The following is a 24,784-nucleotide window of genomic DNA, read 5'->3' as shown; positions in this document are numbered from 1 at the left end:
ACTTGATTCTGGATGCTATTTACAATTGACAATCTGAAGTTCCTTTGGTCTTGGTACATTAATCTTATTCTCACATATATCTGATACTTGACAAAGTGTCTATACATTTATCTTCATGGCTATGTAGAGGAATATGATAATCTTATTAGGTGCAGACTGAAACTTGACTATAGACTGGTACAGACTAATGCAGACTGGTACAGACCGGTGCAGACAAATGCAGACTGACTAATCGGGGATCTGTATACTCGTTATAATACCTCACACATTCAGGTATCACTACGCGAGTGTGATCCGCGAGGAGAAAAGGTTCTACATTAGCAGCAATCTCATTGGCTGCATTACATATTAATATGCGGATCGGTGGAAGCAGAATTTGGTCCGTCTCTAAGGCAGCGCCAACTCGTAGTGCGGAGACGGACGAGCGCTGCACCTGCGCTGTTGTGCTTAGCAGGGCGCGCTCTAGTGGGAAAGTTGTGTACGCGCTGACTACGCAGAACTATGTACACAACAAAGTTCTAAAGGAGATATACCTGCACGAAAAAATAACAGACTATGCCACAAAGGAGACGAAATACTGCAGCTCCGGCTAATAGGCACCGTTCAAATCCAGCGCTTGCATTAGTACAAAGAGCCACAGGCCTCGGTCCACTGACACCCGCCATAAGTTTGTGCACCAGTCATGAAAAAGTTGCGTGTACCACAGCTCGTGGAACGAATTAAGAAAAGGTCCCTACAATACCAAATACTCATATTGTAATGAAAGAACGTCCCTAATTAGAGGACCAAAGGATCCGATGAGGGTCCAGCTACCTCACAAAGTGTATAGTAAATTGTTAGATAAAGAGATATAAACATGTGAATACCTATCACACACCGAGAACAAACTCCAGACTGTGGTCCACTACTGACAATAAAAAAAAGAAAAAGAGAAATTAGGAGGTATCTCGTGACTTTCGTCGCCTCAGTGTAAAGCTCCACTCAACACAGTATAATACGCGACACGAGGTGACTATGTGAGGATGTTGACGACTTCGCTTCTGCCGTAGCGCTTGGCCAGGTCGAACGGCGTCTTGCCGGAGTGGTCGGTGGCGGTGGGGTCGGCACCGAGCTGCAGCAGTGCGCGCACCACTTCCGCGTGGCCCAGCTGCGCGGCGCAGTGCAGCGGTGTGCCGCCGGACGCCCCCGGTGCGTCGAGGTGTGCGTTTGCGGCCGCCAGCAAGCAGGCGGGCGAGACGCGCCGCATCCAGGCCGCCTTGTGCAGCGGCGTGTCCCCGCAGCGGTCCCGCGCGTCCACGTCGGCCCCGGCGCGCAGCAGACTCGCCACGACCAGGTCGTGGCCCAGCGCCGCCGCGCAGTGCAGCGCCGTCCAGCCCGCCGCGTTCCGCGCGTCCACCGGCGCGCCCGCTGCCAGCAGTCTCCGCACGTCTTCCGCGCTGCCTCGGATCGCCGCCTCGTGCAGCTGCGGCAACCTGTCCGACGACTCCTGCGCTTCACGCGCCGACCTGTGGGAACACCGATCTGCTCTAACGTTTGCAGTAACTACTACAGCCAGAAGGGAGACAGGAAGAAGAACGGGGGCTTAATGTCCCGCCTACGACGAGTTTACTAGAGTGCGCACGGTAGTGGAAGCAGGTTACCCGGACACTGGATGACGGCGTGAGACAGCTGGAAACAGAGTGAAGAATATTGACGTGTTGCTGGCCGGCTCACTACAATGCGGTAACGGCAGCGCATGCACACCGGTTGGTGTGTGGTGTTTCTCAATCGATTTTAAAGAAAGTATTCCATGAAAAATTATTTTTTTTTTCGCATCTTACAGTCCGTTCGTCGCCTTCCTATCGTTTTCGTTAATCATCGTAGTGATTGCAATATTTCAAAACTAATTAACCTGCCACACGAAATTCGAATAGTTTGCAGTGGAAAATAGGAGTCTCTATGACTTTAGGTTTGGTTCGTGTTAAGTCACACATTCCTGCTCATGAAATAGAAATAACATATTATATTTTTCCTTAAACTTGGGAGGAGATCATATTTATGTGTCTGCTCCAGAAAACTGAGCGTATGTGGCGCACTCACTCTTTCTCGCGTGCGCAAATCGGACAGCTATTCGTAAAATATGTCGTATCCCGTAAATTGCTTATGTTTCTTTGTAAGAGGTATTCTCTGTTACTAAAGATCATTTTATATAGGACCGATGTGGGCATAGTATAATTTCTGAACTGTGATCGGATGTGGACAGTGGACGCTATACATCTCTGGAAAGCTATATTGTGCGTGTATCTGTCCACTTCTAAGACAAAAAAAATTACCGAGCAATATTTGCCAGATCAAATGAAAGGAGAACAATCGTAACTTCATGAAATTAGAAGTATCAGAGTTCAAGAATTGGGAAACCATGGTGGAGGACAGTTATGAAGGGAAGAGAGATAAGATGCGTAATATCAATACACGCGCATTAAGACACTATTTAAACCGCAGTTGGACGTCAACAGAAGTTTACCATACGTTACGTAAAGTAGGGACATCAAGTAGCAAGTCGGATCACGAATTAAACACGTGATGGATCTATTAGAGACTGTGCCAAGAGGCACAAGCCCTGACGCTAAAGGAAGCTTTCCAGTATACGTAAGTGGTAACTTCGAGTGGAAACCTATAAGAGAAATCGAACATTAAAGTGTTTACGTGTTGAAGGAGCCAGCAAATGGAACTATCCCGAACGGATCTTATAGAAAGTCAGCCGCGACTTAGAACGGTATATAAGCAAGAAAGAGATTCTGTAGAGGATTCTGGGGGAGCAGTAGTACGATCGACTAGCGAGTGGCCGCTTTGAGGACCCACCGTGTAGTTACGCTAGGCAGCAGTAGCACACGTATGCAGAAGTAATATTCTCAGCGAGAAGTCGGTGATCAGATCTGGTGACACGCACATCAACTGCGAGATAAGTAATCATTATCTATTCTGGGGAATAGCTTTGAACATTGGCAATCTGTCTTTGTCTCAAGGAGTAGATAGGATTGGTAGTTTCGCAATTAACAAGAACAATTTACGGAATAGTAATTGTCTCTTGCAAGCTTAGGCGAGTGGCCTGTTGGTAAGAATAAACTGAGTCTGACATTTATTAAAGAAGAGGTTAGGAACTGGCATCTCTTTTATAAGTTATCAAACAGATAACAAATGAATTACTTATATAAATAGTTAACTCTTCAGCATACCCATCATGCCATTAATCCTAAAAGATCACCACTGCAACCAATAACCACCCAGTTCTACCTCGGAGAACTTTCTCCCTCTCATCTCCGATAACAAAGGTGGACAGCCCAACAACCCTCAGATTGTCGTCAACGTTCCTATTGCATGACAAAACTGTGCTGGGACGCGACATATCACACAGAGACACTGTTTTAAGCAAGTAGTTTTCTCGTTTACGGTCCGATACCATAGTTTGTCCTAGAGAAACCTACAAGAAGGATGTATGTCATGCGCTGGAAATATATTTCTTACATTGGAATATTAACGACGCTGCATTCTACATGACTGATAAGGTAAGAAACTCAAGCAATCTAACGTTATAGGCTGTTTTAAGTGCGCAACGTTGTAGCCTTAGGAGTGCATGTGTTTATCTTCTCTATTACCAATACCTTCCAGGTACTGGTCCTAGACTCTAGAACCATACTTTAAAGTTGATAGCGTAGTTGATTCACGTAAAATGCTTCGAACTCCATCTATCTGGAGCTCCATCATACATAAAAATCACCCGTTTCTTGTTATTCTTAACCATCTGCTATTACATCACAACACTTTCAAATCTGTTACTATACACCGATAAGGGGTGCTAACATTCTCGACATGGGAGCATATGGCGAAATCTTGTTTACTTGGATGGGCGTGGACTCGGTTAGCTCCATTCATTCACGAGACACTAAGACTAAGGAAATGTTACCAGTGTGGAAAGATAGGACATGTATCCAAACATTGTCGTAGTAATACGCAAGTCAGGTGGGTACCACCACCCAACAAAGTGCAAGAAACGCGTAAATTTCAAAATTATTGTTACTACTGTGATAAACCTGGGCATACGGATGCACCATGTGAGAAGATAATTATATAACAAAAATGTAGAAGGAGAAGACACAGGGTAAAAGACTGTTGAAGTCCCAGTAATAAATATGGGCATACAATGTTTAAAGGTGGAGAAAACCGTGGAAGACAACCAGGGGAATGGCCGGGAAATGAAGCAGGTGGCACCCAAAGCAGTCGCACGCAACCACCGTTAAATGGCCCAAAGTGTGGGTAGTAGACCGCAAGGCAGAAAATGAAATAATTACGATATACTGCAAAGAATTCGGTACGGGGTTAAAGTTTTTAATCGACACAGATGCTCATATAAGTCTGCTCAAGGAAGAAGCAATAACCGTGGAAATACCTGTGAATTATAGAGAAATAAAAAGACTGAAAGGTGTTACAGAAGGTACAATGGACACAATGGGCATAGCGGAATTGAATTTAAGACTAAACGGAAAAGTGTTGGGTAAGCAGACTTTCCATGTATTACGCAAGGGAACAGATGTTCCGCATGATGGACTATTAGGAAGAGATTTTCTACAACGGCATAGAGCTATAATCGATTACCACAGGAGACAACAAAGAGTGAATGGGCATGACATTCCGTTAGTAACAGAAGCAGAAGGACAGCAAGGCAGGGCCAAGGGCACGTTACCAGGACGATATGGAGCTGACAACAGAATTACGTAAGTTCAAGGGAGCATTAGCTGTGGACGGACAGATAAGAGGTAAACAGTACGGCACGTTAAGGTCACAGCATAGAAGGACACCAGATCTGGAGCTCCCGCAACGCAAACTTACGGAAATAATCGGACCTAGGGAAGAAAGAGTAATGATAATTAGATTAGCTGAACACAAAAAAAACTCCCGAGGGAGGAGATGTAATAATACCGAAACAAGAAGTACTTAAAGGTGTGTACATTCCAGAAGCAATAGTGAGAAACATTCAAGGGAAATGTATTATTAATATGTTAAATACCAATGAAGTACAATGTGATGTGAGTTCTGTATGCTTAAGCACAGAACCATTATATGTGGAAGCAACAGCAAGGAGGGTAAACGAAACGCCAGAATAGGTAATGGATTACAAGAATCGTACTGCACAGGTTAGAGACGCATTACGAGTGGATCATTTAAATGAGGAAGAGAAATATGAAGCGAAAAAACTGTCTAGTGAGTACTGTGATGTCTTCCATTTAAAAGGAGATAAGTTATCATTTACAGAGATCGGAGAACACAGTCTTCCGATACTGCCAGAGCATTCAGGAAAAGTAATCAATGTCATACCACATAGAATACCAGAATCCCAGAAAGAAGCATTACGAGAGTACGTAGAAGAAATGTTAGCAGACATTATTGTAGAAAGCCAAAGTCAATGGAATGCGCCGATTCTATTAATCCCTAAGAAAGTGGGTACCGTGACGGATTATCGTAAAGTAAACGAGATTTCAGTAGGGGAAGCATTCCCGATCCCGAATACATCGGAAATATTAGAACAGCTAGGAAAACCAAGTACTTTTCGACATTGGATTTAGCCAGCGGATATCACCAGATAATAATGGAGCCCAAAGACATGGAGAAAACAGCGTTCAGCGCTAATTATGAACACTATAACAGAATGCCTATAGGTTTAAAAGGAGCGCCTAGTACGTTTCAGAGATTAATGAACGTAGTGTTATCAGGATTACAAGGAACCAAGAATTTAGTGTATTTAGACAACGTAATATGTTATGGAAGTTCGCTAAAAGAACATAATGAAAAAATGGTTCAAATGGCTCTGAGCACTATGGGAGTTAACTTCTGAGGTCATCAGTCCCCTAGAACTTAGAACTACTTAAACCTAACTAACCTAAGGACATCACACACATCCATGCCCGTGGTAGGATTCGAACCTGCAACCGTAGCGGTCGCGCGGTTCCAGACTGTAGCGCCTAGAACGGCTCGGCCACTCCGGCCGGCACATAATGAAAAATTAAGAGAGATTTTTGATAGATTACGAGAACACAGGCTGAAGTTACAGCCAGACAAGTGTGAATTTTTACGAACCGAAGTAATATTTTTGGGGCATAAGATAACAGATGAAGGAGTACAGCCAGATGAGCGGAATGTAGAAAAAGTAAAGAAATTCCCAGTACCAAAGACAAAGAAGGAATTGAAAGGATATCTAGGTCTCGTAGCATACTATCGCAAATTTCTAAAGGATTTCATGAAATTGCAGCACCTTTACATAAATTATTAAAGGATGACGAACAACATGAATGGGGAAGGGCACAGCAAAAAGCATTTGAAGAATTAAAAGAAAGATTAATCAATCCTCCCATTCTGGAGTATCCTGATTTCGACAAACCTTTTATTATTACGACAGACGCAAGTGGAATAGCACTTGGTGCAATACTGTCACAAGGGAACATTGTAAGCGACCTACCGTACGCCTCCAGAACATTAAATAAAGCAGAAGGAAATTATTCAGCCACTGAGCTGACATGTTAAGCATTAGCATGGGCAACGAAACAATTTCGACCATATGCGTATGGAAGAGAATTTGAAATAGTAACAGATCACAAGCCTTTAACATGGATTTTTAGTGTGAGTGATCCATCATCTAGGTTCTTAAAATTGAGATTAAAATTAGAAGAATATACATACGAGATTGTATATAAGCCAGGAAGATTAAATGCCAATGCAGATGCCTTAAGCAGAATAAGGTACAGCGATGAAGATGCACAGGTAATCGAAAAACAAGAGCCAGTTAGAAGAATAAATGAGGACACGGAATTAAATGAAGACACCACAGAGCTAAGCGAGGAACAAAAGGCCGGCATTATGAAGGAAGTACATGACAATCCATTACGTGGATATCAAGGAATACATAGGACACTGGATCGTTTAAAAAGATATGGTACATGGAAAGGAATGAAAAAAAGATATTGAAAAGAATATTAGAACATGTGATAAGTGCCAACGGAATAAATGTACGCAGGGAAAAACAAAACTGCCATTAGTTATTACGGACATGGCAGAAACAGTGTTTGATAAATGTTGTATGGATGTAATTGGTCCATTAGACAAAACCATGGAAGGGAACAGACATATTTTGACGTTTTAGGACGATTTAAGCAAGTTTACAGAATCAATTCCAACAGAGAGACAAGATGCGGTTACAATAGCCGAGAAGTTCATAGAAGAAGTTATTTTGAAGTTTAGTATTCCTTCACTATTATTGACAGATCAAGGATCAAATTTTCAAAGTCAAGTGTTCAAGAGAATATGCAAATTATTAAGGATAAAGAATATACAAACGACCGCATTTCATCTGCAGACAAATGGAACATTGGAACGAACACACAGGAGCTTAGTAGAGTATCTAAGGCACATTATCAAGGGAGATCATAGTGATTGGGACAAGTGGATATCGTATAGTTGTTTTGTATTTAATACGACACCACACAGCAGTACACAGGGTATGCCCTGTTTGAATTAATGTTCGGAAGAACAGTGAACGTACAAAGAATGTGCAAAAGTAAACAGCCACAATAGGATATGATTACGACGATTATGTATACAAAGTCAAAGCTAGGATGCAAGAAGCGCGACGAGTAGTGAGAGAAAAAATAAGAGAGGCCAAAGAAATAGGCAAGGTGCATTATGACAAAACAGAGCATCAGAGAGCTTGTGCGTGCAAAAAGATTAAAACCATATTACTGAATAAGCTAGACAGGTAACATCAAGACTTCTATTACAGACCCATCAGGATGGCATCAATCCTAATGACGTGGATTCTAATTATCATCAATGGATGGTTGGTTTACAGTTGCCACGGGCAAGGAAATATGGATGGACTTGTGAAGATTAATCAGATAAGAATATCACCAGGAATATATTACCATCACAGAGGCGACCTTGAAATTACGAGTACAACATGGAAATTGGTAACATATTCTCACTCTAGTTCCAGTTGTTCTTTATCTATGAATTTATCAATATCTTCCAATTTCTTGCCCACTACTCTTAAATCGTCTAAATTGGAATTGAGGTGTTTTAGTGGTAAGTCAGATTGTATTTTTGATTCATTAATTTTTGTTTCCATTTCCATACAACAATCTAGATTCAAATTAAAATTTGGGATTACGTCTCTTTGTAGTATACTTTGTCTGTATTACTTTGTCTGCTTGAATATACACATGTGATCCATAACCTTTACAATTTTTCTTAAACGCTAATATACCTAGTTAATTTAATAACGTTTGCTGGATATGGGCTACACAGAACTGTCATGGCTTCCTCCTTAACGATTACATGTAACCACTCTTTAGTACTTCAACTGGTCTTTAAACTTCTTTCTAATGAAATCATTTTCTTGGCACAATTAGTTGGTATATGACTGACTTGTAACAATTTTACCCCACAATCTTCTTGATTGTACATGGAAATTAATCCAAACGTTTGCTCACTTATCTTTCTTTGTGCTTCTAAATCTTTACAATTTAGCTCATCCCATGATAACTTAGCATATAGTTTCTTAGAGCTATCTACTAGTAAGTATTCCTTTTCAGGTTGATCTGCACCTGAAGTTAATTTAATTGGTACTGGCAACATTTTGTACGGACTAAAAAACTTTGTTTTCAATAAGTGGTATACTAATAACATATCACAATATTTCATTAGTTACGAATACATCGAGAGCCATAATTTTCGATAACATATATCCACATTCTTCCATTAAGGGGCTCGGGAATTTGACTTCTCTTAAGTCAAGTTGGATTTCTCTCAGATACGTGACAATTTGTACTGGATTAACAATATGAGGTGCAAGAATACCCTTTTGCGCATAAATTATTGCACTTACAAATCCTTCATATTCCCTACATATTTCAACACATACCATTTGTAATTGTAAGAGTTGTTTATTGAGTGTCATGAATCCAGCCATTTTCTTGAGGCCATAATCTGTGGTCCACAGAGAATATTTAATAAAATTTTCTAACTTATTTATTCCTTTTTTGAGCAATTGCTCATTGGTCGACATTGTATCTACTGTTTTATTCAAGCCAGACGATGTGTCTCTGACTACTGCTACTTGCTCTCTAGATAATTTTAACAATTGTTCAGATCTCGATTCCATATTATCGATGTGCGTTTTATAGTATGCAGCATCTGCCTCATCTAAGGTTCGAAATAAAATTTTACTTATTTCCCCCACAAAATTTATAACTCCTCTCTTTTGCCTTCTCACTGGTCTGGTTAATTGATTTATGAGGGACTTGGTTTCTTTCAATTGCTCTATATGGTGCGTAAACCCGTTAGTCAACATATTACACTTTACTTGACTAATGTTTAACTGTTCTAGTCTTTCTTTGCACTGATGTATCATTTTTAATCCTACTCTTTGTACAGCGTGAAATTTGTCATCTAACGTTTTCAGATTTACATATGTTACCAATTTCCATGTTGTACTCGTAATTTCAAGGCCGCCTCTGTGATGGTAATATATTCCTGGTGATACTCTTATCTGATTAATCTTTACAAGTCCATCCATATTTCCTTGCCCGTGGCAACTGTAAACCAACCATCCATTGATGATAATTAGAATCCACGTCATTAGGATTGATGGGTATATTGTTAAATGACAAATTTCACGCTGTACAAAGAGTAGGATTAAAAATGATACAGCAGTGCAAAGAAAGACTAGAACAGATAAACATTAGTCAAGTAAAGTGTAATATGTTGACTAACGGGTTTACGCACCATATGGGGCAATTGAATGAAACCAAGTCCCTCATAAATCAATTAACCAGACCAGTGAGAAGGCAAAAGAGAGGAGTTATAAATTTTGTGGGGGAAATAAGTAAAATTTTATTTCGAACCTTAGATGAGGCAGATGCTGCATACTATAAAACGCACATCGATAATATGGAATCGAGATCTGAACAATTGTTAAAATTATCTAGAGAGCAAGTAGCAGTAGTCAGAGACACATTGTCTGGCTTGAATAAAACAGTAGATACAATGTCGACCAATGAGCAATTGCTCAAAAAAGGAATAAATAAGTTAGAAAATTTTATTAAATATTCTCTGTGGACCACAGATTATGGCCTCAAGAAAATGGCTGGATTCATGACACTCAATAAACAACTCTTACAATTACAAATGGTATGTGTTGAAATATGTAGGGACTATGAAGGATTTGTAAGTGCAATAATTTATGCGCAAAAGGGTATTCTTGCACCTCATATTGTTAATCCAGTACAAATTGTCACGTATCTGAGAGAAATCCAACTTGACTTAAGAGAAGTCAAATTCCCGAGCCCCTTAATGGAAGAATGTGGATATATGTTATCGAAAATTATGGCTCTCGATGTATTCGTAACTAATGAAATATTGTGATATGTTATTAGTATACCACTTATTGAAAACAAAGTTTTTTAGTCCGTACAAAATGTTGCCAGTACCAATTAAATTAACTTCAGGTGCAGATCAACCTGAAAAGGAATACTTACTAGTAGATAGCTCTAAGAAACTATATGCTAAGTTATCATGGGATGAGCTAAATTGTAAAGATTTAGAAGCACAAAGAAAGATAAGTGAGCAAACGTTTGGATTAATTTCCATGTACAATCAAGAAGATTGTGGGGTAAAATTGTTACAAGTCAGTCATATACCAACTAATTGTGCCAAGAAAATGATTTCATTAGAAAGAAGTTTAAAGACCAGTTGAAGTACTAAAGAGTGGTTACATGTAATCGTTAAGGAGGAAGCCATGACAGTTCTGTGTAGCCCATATCCAGCAAACGTTATTAAATTAACTAGGTATATTAGCGTTTAAGAAAAATTGTAAAGGTTATGGATCACATGTGTATATTCAAGCAGACAAAGTAATATAGACAAAGTATACTACAAAGAGACGTAATCCCAAATTTTAATTTGAATCTAGATTGTTGTATGGAAATGGAAACAAAAATTAATGAATCAAAAATACAATCTGACTTACCACTAAAACACCTCACTTCCAATTTAGACGATTTAAGAGTAGTGGGCAAGAAATTGGAAGATATTGATAAATTCATAGATAAAGAACAACTGGAACTAGAGTGAGAAAAGAAAGTACACAATTATTCCATTGTCACTTACTAAAACATATGTTTAATTATAGGTGTTATAACGTTTGTATGCTGTGCAAAATGTAAATGTTGCATGTATTTACACAAAAAGTTTTCTGATGATCCAAAAGATGGAAATTGCTGTCGACCTATTTGTATCAAGACGACAGCCGTTCAAACTCCTGAAGTAAATTGAATTCCTTTAATATTAGCCGAAAGCGAAGAAGATGTAGTAATATATGAAAGAAATCCCAGAAACACCGATGTCCGACTAATAATTACCAACAGACGATAAGATGCTTTCTTTCCGGTATAAAATAAGAACCATGCCAAAGGGAAATGTGAAACCCTCAAGTAAAACTAAATGTAAAACTGCTAATAGAATGATTTCAAATGTATACAGGGCGTTACAAAAAGGTACGGCCAAACTTACAGGAAACATTCCTCACCACAAAGAAAAAGAAATGTTATGTGGACATGTGTCCGGAAACGCTTACTACCCATGTTAGAGCTCATTTTATTACTTCTCTTCAAATCACATTACTCATGGAATGGAAACACACAGCAACAGAACGTACCAGCGTGACTTCAAACACTTTGTTACAGGAAATGTTCAAAATATTCTCCGTTAGCGAGGATACATGCATCCACCCTCCGTCGCATGGAATCCCTGGTGCAGCCCTGGAGAATGGCGTATTGTATCACAGCCGTCCACAATACGAGCACGAAGAGTCTCTACATTTGGTACCGGGGTTGCGTAGACAAGAGCTTTCAAATGCTCCCATAAATGAAAGTCAAGAGGGTTGAAGTCAAGAGAGCGTGGAGGCCATGGAATTGGTCCGCCTCTACCAATCCATCGGTCAGCGAATCTGTTGTTGAGAAGCGTACGAACACTTCGACTGAAATGTGCAGGAGCTCCATCGTGCATGAACCACATGTTGTGTCGTACTTGTAAAGGCACATGTTCTAGCAGCACAGGTAGAGTATCCCGTATGAAATCATGATAACGTGCTCCATTGAGCGTAGGTGGAAGTACATGGGGCCCAATCAAGACATCACCAACAATGCCTGCCCAAACGTTCACAGAAAATCTGTGTTGATGACGTGATTGCACAATTGCGTGCGGATCCTCGTCAGCCCACACATTTTGATTGTGAAAATTTACAATTTGATCACGTTGGCATCAAGCCTCATCCTTAAAGAGAACATTTGCACTGAAATGAGGATTGACACATTGTTTGATGAACCATTCGCAGAAGTGTACCCGTGGAGGCCAATCAGCTGCTGATAGTTCCTGCGAACGCTGTACATGGTACGGAAACAACTGGTCCTCCCGTAGCACTCTCCATACAGTGACGTGGTCAACGTTACCTTGTACAGCAGCAACTTCTCTGACGCTGACATTAGGCTTATCGTCAACTGCACGAAGAATTGCCTCGTCCATTGCAGGTGTCCTCGTCGTTCTAGGTCTTCCCCAGTCGCGAGTCATAGGCTGGAATGTTCCGTGCTCCCTAAGACGCCGACCAATTGCTTCGAACGTCTTCCTGTCGGGACACCTTCGTTCTGGAAATCTGTCTCGATACAAACGTACCGCGCCACGGCTATTGCTTCGTGCTAATCCGTACATCAAATGGGCATCTGCCAACTCCGCATTTGTAAACATTGCACTGACAAAAAACCACATTCGTGATGAACACTAACCTGTTGATGCTACGTACTGATGTGCTTGATGCTAGTACTGTAGAGCAATGAGTCGCATGTCAACACAAGCACCGAAGTCAACATTACCTTCCTTCAGTTGTGTCAACTGGCAGTGAATCGAGGAACTACAGTACATACTGACGAAACTAAAATCAGCTCTAACATGGAAATTAAGCGTTTCCGGACACATGTCCACATAACATCTTTTCTTTATTTGTGTGTGAGGAATGTTTCCTGAAAGTTTGGCAGTACCTTTTTGTAACACTCTGTAAATGTAACACATTTGGAATTACTTGACAAATTTTCTTGCAAATGGATAAATGTTTAAATGTATTAAAGGCACTCTGAATAGTGCACATTAATGTAATTTGGGGGGGAGGGGTCCAACCCCAAGAAAAAAAATTAATAAACAATCTTGTAAGGTCAAATTAAAGGAGAACAATTTTAACTTCATGAAATTAGAAGTATCAGAGTTCAAGAATTGGGAAACTATGGTGGAGGACAGTTATGAAGGGAAGGGAGATAAGATGCGTAATATCAATACACGCGCATTAAGACACTATTTAAACCGCAGTTGGACGTCAACAGAAGTTTACCATACGTTACGTAAAGTAGGGACATCAAGTAGTAAGTCGGATCACGAATTAAACACGTGATGGATCTATTAGAGACTGCGCCAAGAGGCACAAGCCCTGACGCTAAAGGAAGCTTTCCAGTATACGTAAGTGGTAACTTCGAGTGGAAACCTATAAGAGAAATCGAACATTAAAGTGTTTACGTGTTGAAGGATCCAGCAAATGGAACTATCCCGAACGGATCTTATAGAAAGTCAGCCGCGACTTAGAACGGTATATAAGCAAGAAAGAGATTCTGTAGAGAATTCTGGGGGAGCAGTAGTACGATCGACTAGCGAGTGGCCGCTTTGAGGACCCACCGTGTAGTTACGCTAGGCAGCAGTAGCACACGTATGCAGAAGTAATATTCTCAGCGAGAAGTCGGTGATCAGATCTGGTGACACGCACATCAACTGCGAGATAAGTAATCATTATCTATTCTGGGGAATAGCTTTGAACATTGGCAATCTGTCTTTGTCTCAAGGAGTAGATAGGATTGATAGTTTCGTAATTAACAAGAACAATTTACGGAATAGTAATTGTCTCTTGCAAGCTTAGGCGAGTGGCCTGTTGGTAAGAATAAACTGAGTCTGACATTTATTAAAGAAGAGGTTAGGAACTGGCACCTCTTTTATAAGTTATCAAACAGATAACAAATGAATTACTTATATAAATAGTTAACTCTTCAGCATACCCATCATGCCATTAATCCTAAAAGATCACCACTGCAACCAATAACCACCCAGTTCTACCTCGGAGAACTTTCTCCCTCTCATCTCCGATAACAAAGGTGGACAGCCCAACAACCCTCAGATTGTCGTCAACGTTCCTATTGCACGACAAAACTGTGCTGGGACGCGACATATCACACAGAGACACTGTTTTAAGCAAGTAGTTTTCTCGTTTTACGGTTCGATACCATAGTTTATCGTAGAGAAACCTACAAGAAGGATGTATGTCATGCGCTGGAAATATTAACAACGCTGCATTCCACATGACTGATAAGGTCAAGCGATCTAACGTTATAGCCTGTTCTAAGTGCGGAACGTTGTTGCCTTAGGAGTGCATGCGTTTATGTCCTCTATTACCAATACCTTCCAGGTACTGATCTTAGACTCTAGAACCATACTTTAAAGTTGATAGCGTAGTTGATTCACGTAAAATGCTTCGAACTCCATCTATCTGGAGCTCAATCATGCATTAAAATCACCCGTTTCTTATTATTCTTAACCACCTGCTATTACATCACAACACTTTCAAATCTGTTACTATACACCGATAAGGGGTGCTAACATCCTCGACATGGTAGCATATGGCGAAATCCTGTGTACTTGGATGGGCGAGGACTCGGCTAGCTCCATTCATTCACGAGACGCGGAATGTAGCGGTCTACTTCCGATCAGCTGCAGATTAAATCGGTAATGGTGTTGCAGGGCGGGCTGGTCAAAGACAGTGTGGGGAGACTTTTTAGTCACTAATTTTAGCCTAAGACGGCAAGAATGCTCTGTGGCTCCCATCCGCATAGAGATAGATCGTAAATTATGCACTATGCTCAAAGTGCTAGAAATTTTAAGAGCACTGTCTGGTATGTTTGATGTTGTATGTGTTTGACAATTAACAATTAATGGACGTACTGCACTGTCCTCTATCTACATTCGCAATGCTACTCGCAAAGTGGAGAAGGGGTGGTTTAGCTATGATACTGAAAGTGGGAAACATGCTGTCACATCATTGGTTGGTGTTGAAATTACAGTACATTTTCTAAAATTGTTCACACTGTCAACTGTTATGCTTATTATTTCAGTATATCGGCGCTCTCTTTTTCCATCCCATTTGTCCACTGACACGCTGTTGGTTACCAAATAATGATTGACTGACAATGCTTGCTTGAGTTGGAGAAAGAGTTTTGTGGATGGGTGACACCTTCTGGGTATGGCTAGCACCAAAACAGTAAAAACAGTAATAGCGTATATAAGTGTAATATGAGGAATCAGCCGAAACGGAACGCAGAGCCATCAGCTCTTCCGTCACTGTGACAGATGAGTTTAAATTTAGAAGTAGCCCAGTTGACCTATCTTCCCTCCAAAATTCAAACTTTCCACCACGGGGGGCTTGTCAGGTGGGGGGGGGGGGGGGTGGCACTTTCCCGCCATCTTGGGTAATGGTACTCGCTTCATCAACTGACCTCACAGTAGCCCTCGTGAATATCGTCAATCGCGTCACAGTGTGAGGTCTAGTTTTCTGCAAGAGGCTGTCGATCAGAACGTGTTAATGTCAGCTTAGAACCTGACACAGACCTCGAAGTTGTGGCGGAAAAACGAAACGTATGGCAGTGTACAAAGCGTACTAGAGCAGGTAAAAATCTTATCAAATTCTATATTGGATGAAGTTAGTGGAGCTTTTATATTTCGTAATTTTTCTCTGATAGATGGTACAGAATAATGATGATAGCATGTTGTCCCTGATAGACATGAATGGGACCTGAGTGATGTGGATCTGCTTTGGACTGTAGTATCTCTATGTCGTTTGGCTACGCACCACGATGAGCCCATTTCCTCTGAATGATCAAAACACGGACCTGTCGCACTTACTCAGGTTGCTCTGTTTCTACACGGGTTGTGGAAGGTGGTGGATGTGACTTTCGCAAACTTCTACCCAGTTCCAACTTAAATTGGAACGATCATATGCGCAAAACTGCGGAAATGGCAGCAGTCACAAGATGCGTAGGTACTGACTAAAACCACATTGGAATTTTACTGTAGCAGACAGGTTCGAGAAAGGTGATTCGTTTCAAGATACAAGAGTGGCAGAAATATGATTCACTTGTGTTTGTAAGGTGACTCGATTCGAGATATGAGAGTGCCAGAAACATGATTCACGTGTGGCTGTAATGATTAGAGGACTTCTCCATAGGATCCAATGCAGGTATGTAGTTGAATGGAAAGACTTGATTCCAAATCATAGACATCATTTCTAGCAGTTAGCGTAACACTAGAGATATGAAAAGCTAGTGTATATTTCTTACTATCTCAATCAGCACACCATATACTACTATGATTCACTTGTGGCTGTAAGGTGACTCGTTTCGAGATATGAGACTGCCAGAAACATGATTCACTTGTGGCTGTAATGATTAGAGGACTTCTCCATAGGATCCAATGCAGGTATGTGGTTGAATGGAAAGACTTGATTCCAAATCATATACCTCATTTCTAGCAGATAGCGTAACACTACAGATATGAAAAGCTAGTGTATATTTCTTACTATCTCAATCAGCACACCATCTACTTCTGTTTGTGATCCTTCTCAATTAGTCATCGCCTATAACTTAGTGGATATATTGCAGAACCTCTAACGTGGTATCGAGACAGAATACAATACAAATACTGGAGAAATATCTAGTGACGGCGGCATGGGGGGGGGGGGGGGGGTTGCAAATAGTGGTTTCATACCACATTCCTTAGCTGAATCACTTTCAAAATTCAGCGATTTTATGACGAGGTTGCATCATGGTCTACGTGTAACCAGACTGCTGATCTGATAGTATAAACTCCTACGATCACCGTCTCGGTATTTGTCTGGAAAAACCACGTGATTCATAGGTAATGCCATGTGTGGGTTTATAAAGCTGGTGTAGCTTTTAACATGGATACTTGTGTGCACATGAAGAACCAAGACCATCTGTGACAGTAACATACAGTAGTTGTTGCGATATGGTTTTTTAACATCTGGCGGTCTGTAAGACGATTATACCTCTCTTTCTAAGACACGGTGGTAGCACTCGCAAGAAAAACTTATGAGACATGTCCACCCATCGTTGATTTTCGGTCAGTATTATTTCGTATCGTCAGCGATCAGTTAGTAGTAGGGGGTGCGTGATAAGTTTGCCTTGAGCATCAGGCTTATAAAGTAAGCATATATGAAGATGGTATCTGTTCTTTTGGACATGTCCTAAAGAACAGATACCATCGGTGATGGTGCAGCTCCTTAGGATGAAATTACAATGAAATGAATACCCTTAGCTGCATACAGGCGTTGATTTAAGTCAATGGGGACAGTTGAAATTGTGGCCCATGACCGAGACTCGAACCCGGGATCTCCTGCTTACATGGCAGACGCTCTATCCATCTGAGCCACCGAGGACACAGACTGCAGGTACTTATCTCTGGAACACCTCCCGTGAGACCCACATTCGCAACTTATTGTCCCGCGCTATATTCATAGTGCCCCTGCCCATCATACTCATTACTCGCGGCTTTACTGCTGATTCCCGCAAGCGTTCGGGCACTGTTTGTGCATCCACACAGAAGAAGATGGTCAAATGGCCGGTGAGCCTTAACTATATGTATATGAAGGTGATATCCGTCCTTTCGGACATTCTCTATTTTTTCGAGTTTCTGTGTAAATGTCTTCACAGACGTGACAAGTTTCTAGTTGGTCAGTGGTTTACAGCACGCTCCACCTAGCTAAACTTTCGAGTATTTAGAGAAATAATTTCCAGTCTATATCTTCGGAATTATGTTAAACGAGCGAGATGTAGGGCACTGCTGTGTGCTTGATATCGAGAAGTACCGCGAAAATGGTATAATATTATGGCATACCATGCGAAAATACATGTGTTCTTGTAATCCCAGAGTCTGGACATAGGTGTAGAAAAGCAAGCAAGCAGGTAGGTCTGGACCAGAAACAGTAACGTGTTTGTGCCGAGGAGGAACGAATCCGAATTTACACAACAGTTCTGAGAGTGACCCCAGTCCACTGAGGACGCTCTGGTCACCCTTCTGGGGTGGATGACCGCCGACTTCGCAGGGAGTGTATGCAAGGAGTGTATACGGTGCTGTCTGTCTTTGCTGTATATGTACGAATGATGTAAAAGGGCTGATTTTGTATGGTGCAGGATATGAATTGTATGTTTACTACATCGACACGATACACAGTGATATATTGCTGGGTTGGAGATCTCTTTCACACTCTGATATTCAAGCTCCTGTCCTCAGTGGAGAGAGAGTAATTGAGTTGGAGTCTTTCCGTATTTGACGATCTATAGGCCACTTTGCACGATTTAATTGTCAGTACAATGTGGGGATCTGTACAAAATACAGTCATAATGCTCTATTCATTCACAAAACATCCTTTGTGCCAGGACGTAAGAGTGTCTACAAACTGATTCGAACAAGATGGAGGCAAGGTATGTAGAAAAATTCTGACAAAGCAAGCGTTCAAAGACGAATTGAAGCAGACCATCAATATCTGCCATCACTCATCTGCAACTGTAGCATTAGAACATCTCCAGACCTGTAGCTATTGGATACAGAAAGTTCTGGCCATTTTTTTCTCTTCTGTAAGACAGTACTTCATTGAATAATTGTTCTGATTTCCCCCTGTCTCTGCTTAGAGAGTGCTCTCTTTCCAAACCACAAGAATGCTTTTATGATTAATGGTGTTTTCACGAACGTGCACAGGTTTTTAGCGGTGAGAACGTTTAACGTTTCTGAGATGTACATATATTGATAGCAGGACAAACATTTCGTGCGATGCGTCAGCCACGCTGGGTACGTGTACGTGGCTAGATGCAGCTCTCATGTCCCATTAGAATCCCTAGGAACAATGCACCCTGTGCTATTCTGTGATGTCAGTATCCACAGGTATCGCGTCAGCAATGGTAAACGCACATGCTGCCAGAAGCGTCTCGCGTATTGGGACTGGCGTGAGCGCGCCTTTAAGTTCTATGACGTCAGTATAACACTCGAAGAACTCTAAGTGTATACCCGAAAATAGACCCAACTTTCACCTGCTAACTGTAGGCAGCAGCAGTGTGAGAGCGATGGCTTGTGCTGGCTTGTATCAGGTGGTGGTTCGCATCGACGTCGACGTGCGCGTTCACTTGGAGCGTCTGTGCACTGCAAATAGGTCTGGTCACGTCAGCAACAGTGCCTAGGTGATCACGTATTTCAAGAGGAATTTCTCAGGTGTCAAGTATGAAAGGGATGCTGCTGCCTCATGCTTGTGGGATCCAAACAGACACCTGTGCATCGCTTGGCAGTTGATGGCTGCACCACCAATTCGCGGGACCCGCCGATGCACCCGGACTCCAGTGTCGACATCGGGCATCAGTTCACTGGATTTGCTTTTTACTAGCGATCTTTTGTTTAAACTATATTCCATCGATTTTACTGACCAATAGCATGCTGTGAATCAAGAAAAACTACCCCATACATGTGAAGAATACCGATTTAATTAATTTGCATAAATTTTTTATATCAACAGGGTATTAGCGGTACAATAGTTAAGGGGCAGGTGTGTGTCAGTGGGTGACATGGAGCAGAACAGCAAGTTCAGTGCAGAACACTAGGTTACTTTGAACAGTTTTTTATGTAAAATGCAGTACAATAATTTAAGGGGGTAGGTGACAAAGAAGAATCCGCCAGAAATGTCGTTCAAAGCATGTGATAATTGGAAAGTGTACCAGAAGATGGTAGGAGGACATAACTAATATCTTAATTTGGTATCAAAGGCAGTACAACAGTTTAAGGAAATGGGGGTGACATGGAAACCACTTAACAGAACAATAGGTTAAGTGCCAACAAAAGCCCAAACATTAGGTTGAGACACCCAGAGTACAGTGCCAAACATTAAGTTATGCAACATGTTTGCCCCATGTAACTGCTTCTTAGAAGACCTATATGTTTCCAAACAGCAGAGGATGATGAGCAAGAGAAATCCAACCCCACAAACTGAATTTTTTATAAATAAACAATATACCTTTGGATTTCCTGTTATGAGATCCTTCCTCTCCACCAGTTTCCATATATTCCATACACTGTCTTGAATCCCCTAAATTGTTTAAATAAACAATATTCCACACAATGTCTAAATTGTTTAAACAATATTTCATACACTACAATCGAATTCCCTCCAAGTAATCGATCAACTGAGTCTTTTTCCCGCCAGTTCCTAGGAAGAGGTGGTGGTCAGATGACTTAGGTTAGTGGAGGTAGCCCAAGTGCCCTTTTTCCTGCCATTATCTTAGGTTAATGGGGATAGCCATGGTGTGCTGCATTGTACTGATGGAATTTGGACTTCCCACCATTTTCTGGAGAAGGGAAGAGGAAGGGGTTTACCAGAGGGTGAGTGGTTAATTAATAGTTCAATTTAATTAAGTAACTAATCAAACTGATGAGAGTGAGAGGGGCTATTCCAATAACTCAGACCTGAAAGTGTACCTGTAACAGCAAGGGGGAGGGGGTGGGTTGGAGGTTTCCTGAGGGGGAGGATTGTGGGAGGGGCTGGGGGAACAATATGTTATGTGCCTGTCAATGAAAAGGAAGGATCCTTTTAGCAGAACAATAGGTTAAGTACCTGTCAATCAAAGGAGAACAAAAGGTTAAGTACCTGTCAGTCAAAGGAGAACAATAGGTTTGCCCCTGAGTGCATAGCTGCCCCTGATGTAGGCAACCCCCACTAACGGAATGCGCTGATGCCCCTGTAGACCCCCTACTATCACCGTCTCATGACTCTCACCTCACTGTAGCGATATGTAAAAATTTATGCTGGACTGGGACTCGAACCACTTCGGCTGCCCGTGGACACCAATTACATTAGAATTAATTTCAGATGGCTGTCAATCGTTATTAACGACTGTTCATCCAGACATGCAATTAAATGATACCTATGTTTACTTTTAGGTTGTAAACATGAATGAAAATTACACAGAAACTCCTGCAGTGTGTCCCATAACAGCTGTTTCTGTTGGAAGTGGAGTTGATTTATCAGCTGAAAGCCCCATAAAAGAAAAATTAAGAAGTAAAGTAAAATTGTTGCAAGGAAAAAAAGGAAAAATTAAGAAATAAAATAAAATCGCTGCAAGGAAAAACCGATATTTGCAAAAGGCGAAGTAGCTTCATAGTTCAAAAATGGTTCAAATGGCTCTGAAAACTATGGGACTCAACATCTGAGGTCATCAGTCCCCTAGAACTTAGAACTACTTAAACTTAACTAACCTAGGGACATCACACACATCCATGCCTGAGGAAGGATTCGAACCTGCAACCGTAGCGGTCGCGCGGTTCCAGACTGAAGCGCCTAGAACCGCTCGGCCACACCGGCCGGCAGCTTCATTGTTATCTGAAGCTAAATGCAGTGGCAGTTCTCAGCCTGCACATGTTAACAGCACAGTAGTGAATTTTGAAGTTTATATGATAAGTTTTTCACTACCGATTTATCACAACTTGTTTCATTAGCGTTATCTTTCGCAAAACTTTTCATTTATTACGGATCATTAATTCTCTTTCGTAAGAATGTCAATTCGAGCCGTAGTAGTACAGGTAAACAGCTACCGTTTTGCGTTTACAGCGTTTCAATATGGCGTCGAGCGCAACGCTTCACTTCATACATGTCAATGGAGCCGCTCTCTGCTTTCCTTTCTGTATGCTTCTGTTCTGCGGTATGACTTCGCATGTAGCGGCTCATTGATTTGAAAAGCTCAGCTGTCTTCGGCCGGTGTCGGTCGACGTCGGAATCTGCCAATATCTGTGTTACTGTAATCGTAGTCGTACAGCAAGAGCAAGGCCCGCACATTTGCACAGGCTTTCTAGGCTGCAGCCTATGGGTCCGCACTACGACGATATCTGCATAACAAAAAAATTAAAATATATAAATCCTTGCTTAACACTGTGGTGCGGTATGATTTCGCATGTAGCGGCGTATTGATTTGAAAAACTCGGCTGTCTTCGGCCAGTGTCGGTCGACGTCGGAACCTACCAGTATCTGTGTTATTGTAATCATAGTCTTACAGCAAGGCCCGCACATTTTCACAGGCTTTCTAGGCTGCAGCCTATGAGTCCGCACTACACCGATACATACATAACAAAAAAATTAAAATACAGTATGTAAGTCCTTGCTTAACACTGGTGCGGGCTCTCTTACGGTAGTATCAGAGGTGGGAATAATAATTTTATGTGGGTTGATTCGGTTGAATTTTTTCAAGAACAGCTGACAGGAATTACGGTAGCATTCATCTCTCAAATCCTGGACTCCCTCGTGTCAAATTCCCCGTGGCGTCCAGTCAAACGAGCGGCTCTTTAGTTGAGATAATCGCTAAGACTTTGAAAAGAATGGTTAACGGAGTTTTGGCAGTTGAAAGTGAATTACATTTCGCGGTACGTCGATTTCTTGCAAACCTCATGTCATCCAAACCAGGGCCTACCTTTTTTTTTTTTTTTTTTTTGCTACCTGTCGCCAGATGCATATTCTTTGGCTCTTGGAGCTTGATCGATTTTAGCTAATTTTATTCTCTTTGCAGATACTGCGGGATACATAGAATATGTCTTCAGACACATGGTGTCATGGCATGGTCAAGCAACTGTTACATCTTAATTAAATATAGGTAATATTTGCTTGATTGTTGCATTCCCTTCGTTATCTTGTATTTGTTTAACAAGCCTTGTAGCGCAATACATTAATTTTTAAAATTCAGATACTGATGTTTTTGACTTGAAATGATTATTCCTCCTTTTAAAAAAGCGTTTAGTTACTCACTGAGATGTTACAAACTGTGTTGGATGCCTTAATGATCTCCGTTCACTTTATTTTTTAAATTTCAGCAACACATTAAATCATTAATTGTACAGTGTAATTGTTTACAATTAAATAATAACCTTAAATGCTGCCTTGTAGGCTTACAACTCAAAAGCAGCTCTGAAATGCTGCATTTACGTGTTAGTTATCACAAAATTTTTCTTGGTAGTGGCCACACCATGAGTTCAGCATACAGGTCCTTAGATCCTCAATATGGCCTCGTTACAACATCCAATTCCATCATAGCTGTAACAAAGTGTTCATGTCTCTCATAGCTGGGAAATACAAATGCATTTAGTATGTAATGAGAAAGGTCAGTTCAGAGAAAGCTGCCCAAGCTTCTTTTCTGTATTGAATGTGAATTTACAACGTACAAATAGACTTATACATATGGTAAACGAAAGTAGCTCTCGAAGACAAAAATAAAGTAACGTTAGAGGTGGCTCCGAAACAGTTTCCTCAGCGTGGCAGATTGCTAACCGAAGAGGCCCGTGTTCGATGCCCAGCCGGGTCGGAGGTTTTCTCCGCTCGGGGACTGGATGTTGTGTTTTCCTTACGTTTGTATCGTCGAACTAACAAGAAAGTCGTCTTCGCTGCACTGCCGTATCGTCTATCCATTACTGAAATTGTTGAATGGGCACGAACCGAAAGTCAATAAACTGAAACAAAAAAAAAAAAAACAACAGTTTCCTCATAATTAAGTATCACAAGACACGGTTGACGCACTGCGCCGGTGACGCAGTGTCGCAGGCACAAACAAACACGACGTAGATGTGAATAAAGACTGTGGTGACATCGGGACTGTCGCATAAAAGTTAACTAGTGAACTCCTTGAAGGACTTCCAATAGGTTTTTCAGCAAAACATGAAAGCAAAAACAGCTGAGTACTGAGTTTGATCCAGAAAACAGACGGAAATCTCCCACTGAAGCAAGTACCTGTATTGAACACAACGGAAGAAATACACAACGAAGCACTAGAAAACAATGAACTGAAAATGCGAACAACGACCGCTGAGATTGTGGACACAATACAAGACACGAAGCAAAGTATCAGTAAGAAATTTAAAAAATCACAGAAATTCCAGATTTCTTTGTGAAGATGTAATAAATAGGGTATATAGGGGTGAAAAGAGAAAACACCCATAGTTTGAGAGAAGACAAAGGGAGAGAGTAACACAAAAAACGACATCGAAACATAGGCACAAAGGACCGAGGGGCAATGAATGCCAGCGATGGTGACGAACCGAAATGTTTCTCCTGTTTGAGAGTCGTAGGCTCTAGCAAAATCTCTATACAAAAAGATGAGAAAACCATACGTTAAATAATGAACCGAGATCTAGGAAGGGAATAGACAATATAGAGCTCATGGGGGAAGTAATTAATATAGTTAATGTCAATATAAATGTGATTAAGACTGAAGCCGTAATTCGGTAATACATTTTGAAACACTGGTTACGTATAGTATTCACAAAAACAAAATTTGGTTAGTTCAAATGTTCAAATGTGTGCGAAATCTTATGGGACTTAACTGCTAAGGTCATCAGTCCCTAAGCTTACACACGACTTAACCTAAATTATCCTAAGGACAAATACACACACCCATGCCCGAGGGAGGACTCGAACCTTGGTTAGTAAGACGAGCTGAAGAGTTGGGGCCTGAAATAAATGAACTGAACCTTGAAAAAAAAAAAAAAAAAACTCTCATGGAAATCGTACCTTGAATCTTAAATT

General features: G+C 41.1%; 1 protein-coding gene across 1 annotated transcript in view; it reads right to left on the bottom strand.

Moving 5' to 3' along the window:
• Nucleotides 1-1,012: 1,012 nt before the first annotated feature.
• LOC124722511 (speckle-type POZ protein-like) overlaps nt 1,013-24,784 on the bottom strand; it is an 81,899-nt gene continuing 58,127 nt past the window's right edge. Inside the window, exon 3 of the mRNA XM_047247665.1 lies at nt 1,013-1,505. Coding sequence (XP_047103621.1) covers nt 1,013-1,505 — 493 coding nt within the window. The remainder of the gene's footprint in view (nt 1,506-24,784) is intronic.

Source organism: Schistocerca piceifrons, chromosome X (genome assembly GCF_021461385.2).
Source record: "Schistocerca piceifrons isolate TAMUIC-IGC-003096 chromosome X, iqSchPice1.1, whole genome shotgun sequence".
Taxonomy (NCBI): domain Eukaryota; kingdom Metazoa; phylum Arthropoda; class Insecta; order Orthoptera; family Acrididae; genus Schistocerca; species Schistocerca piceifrons.
Note: the sequence above shows the minus strand (reverse complement) of the source record. Positions and strands in the feature narration are given on the sequence as shown.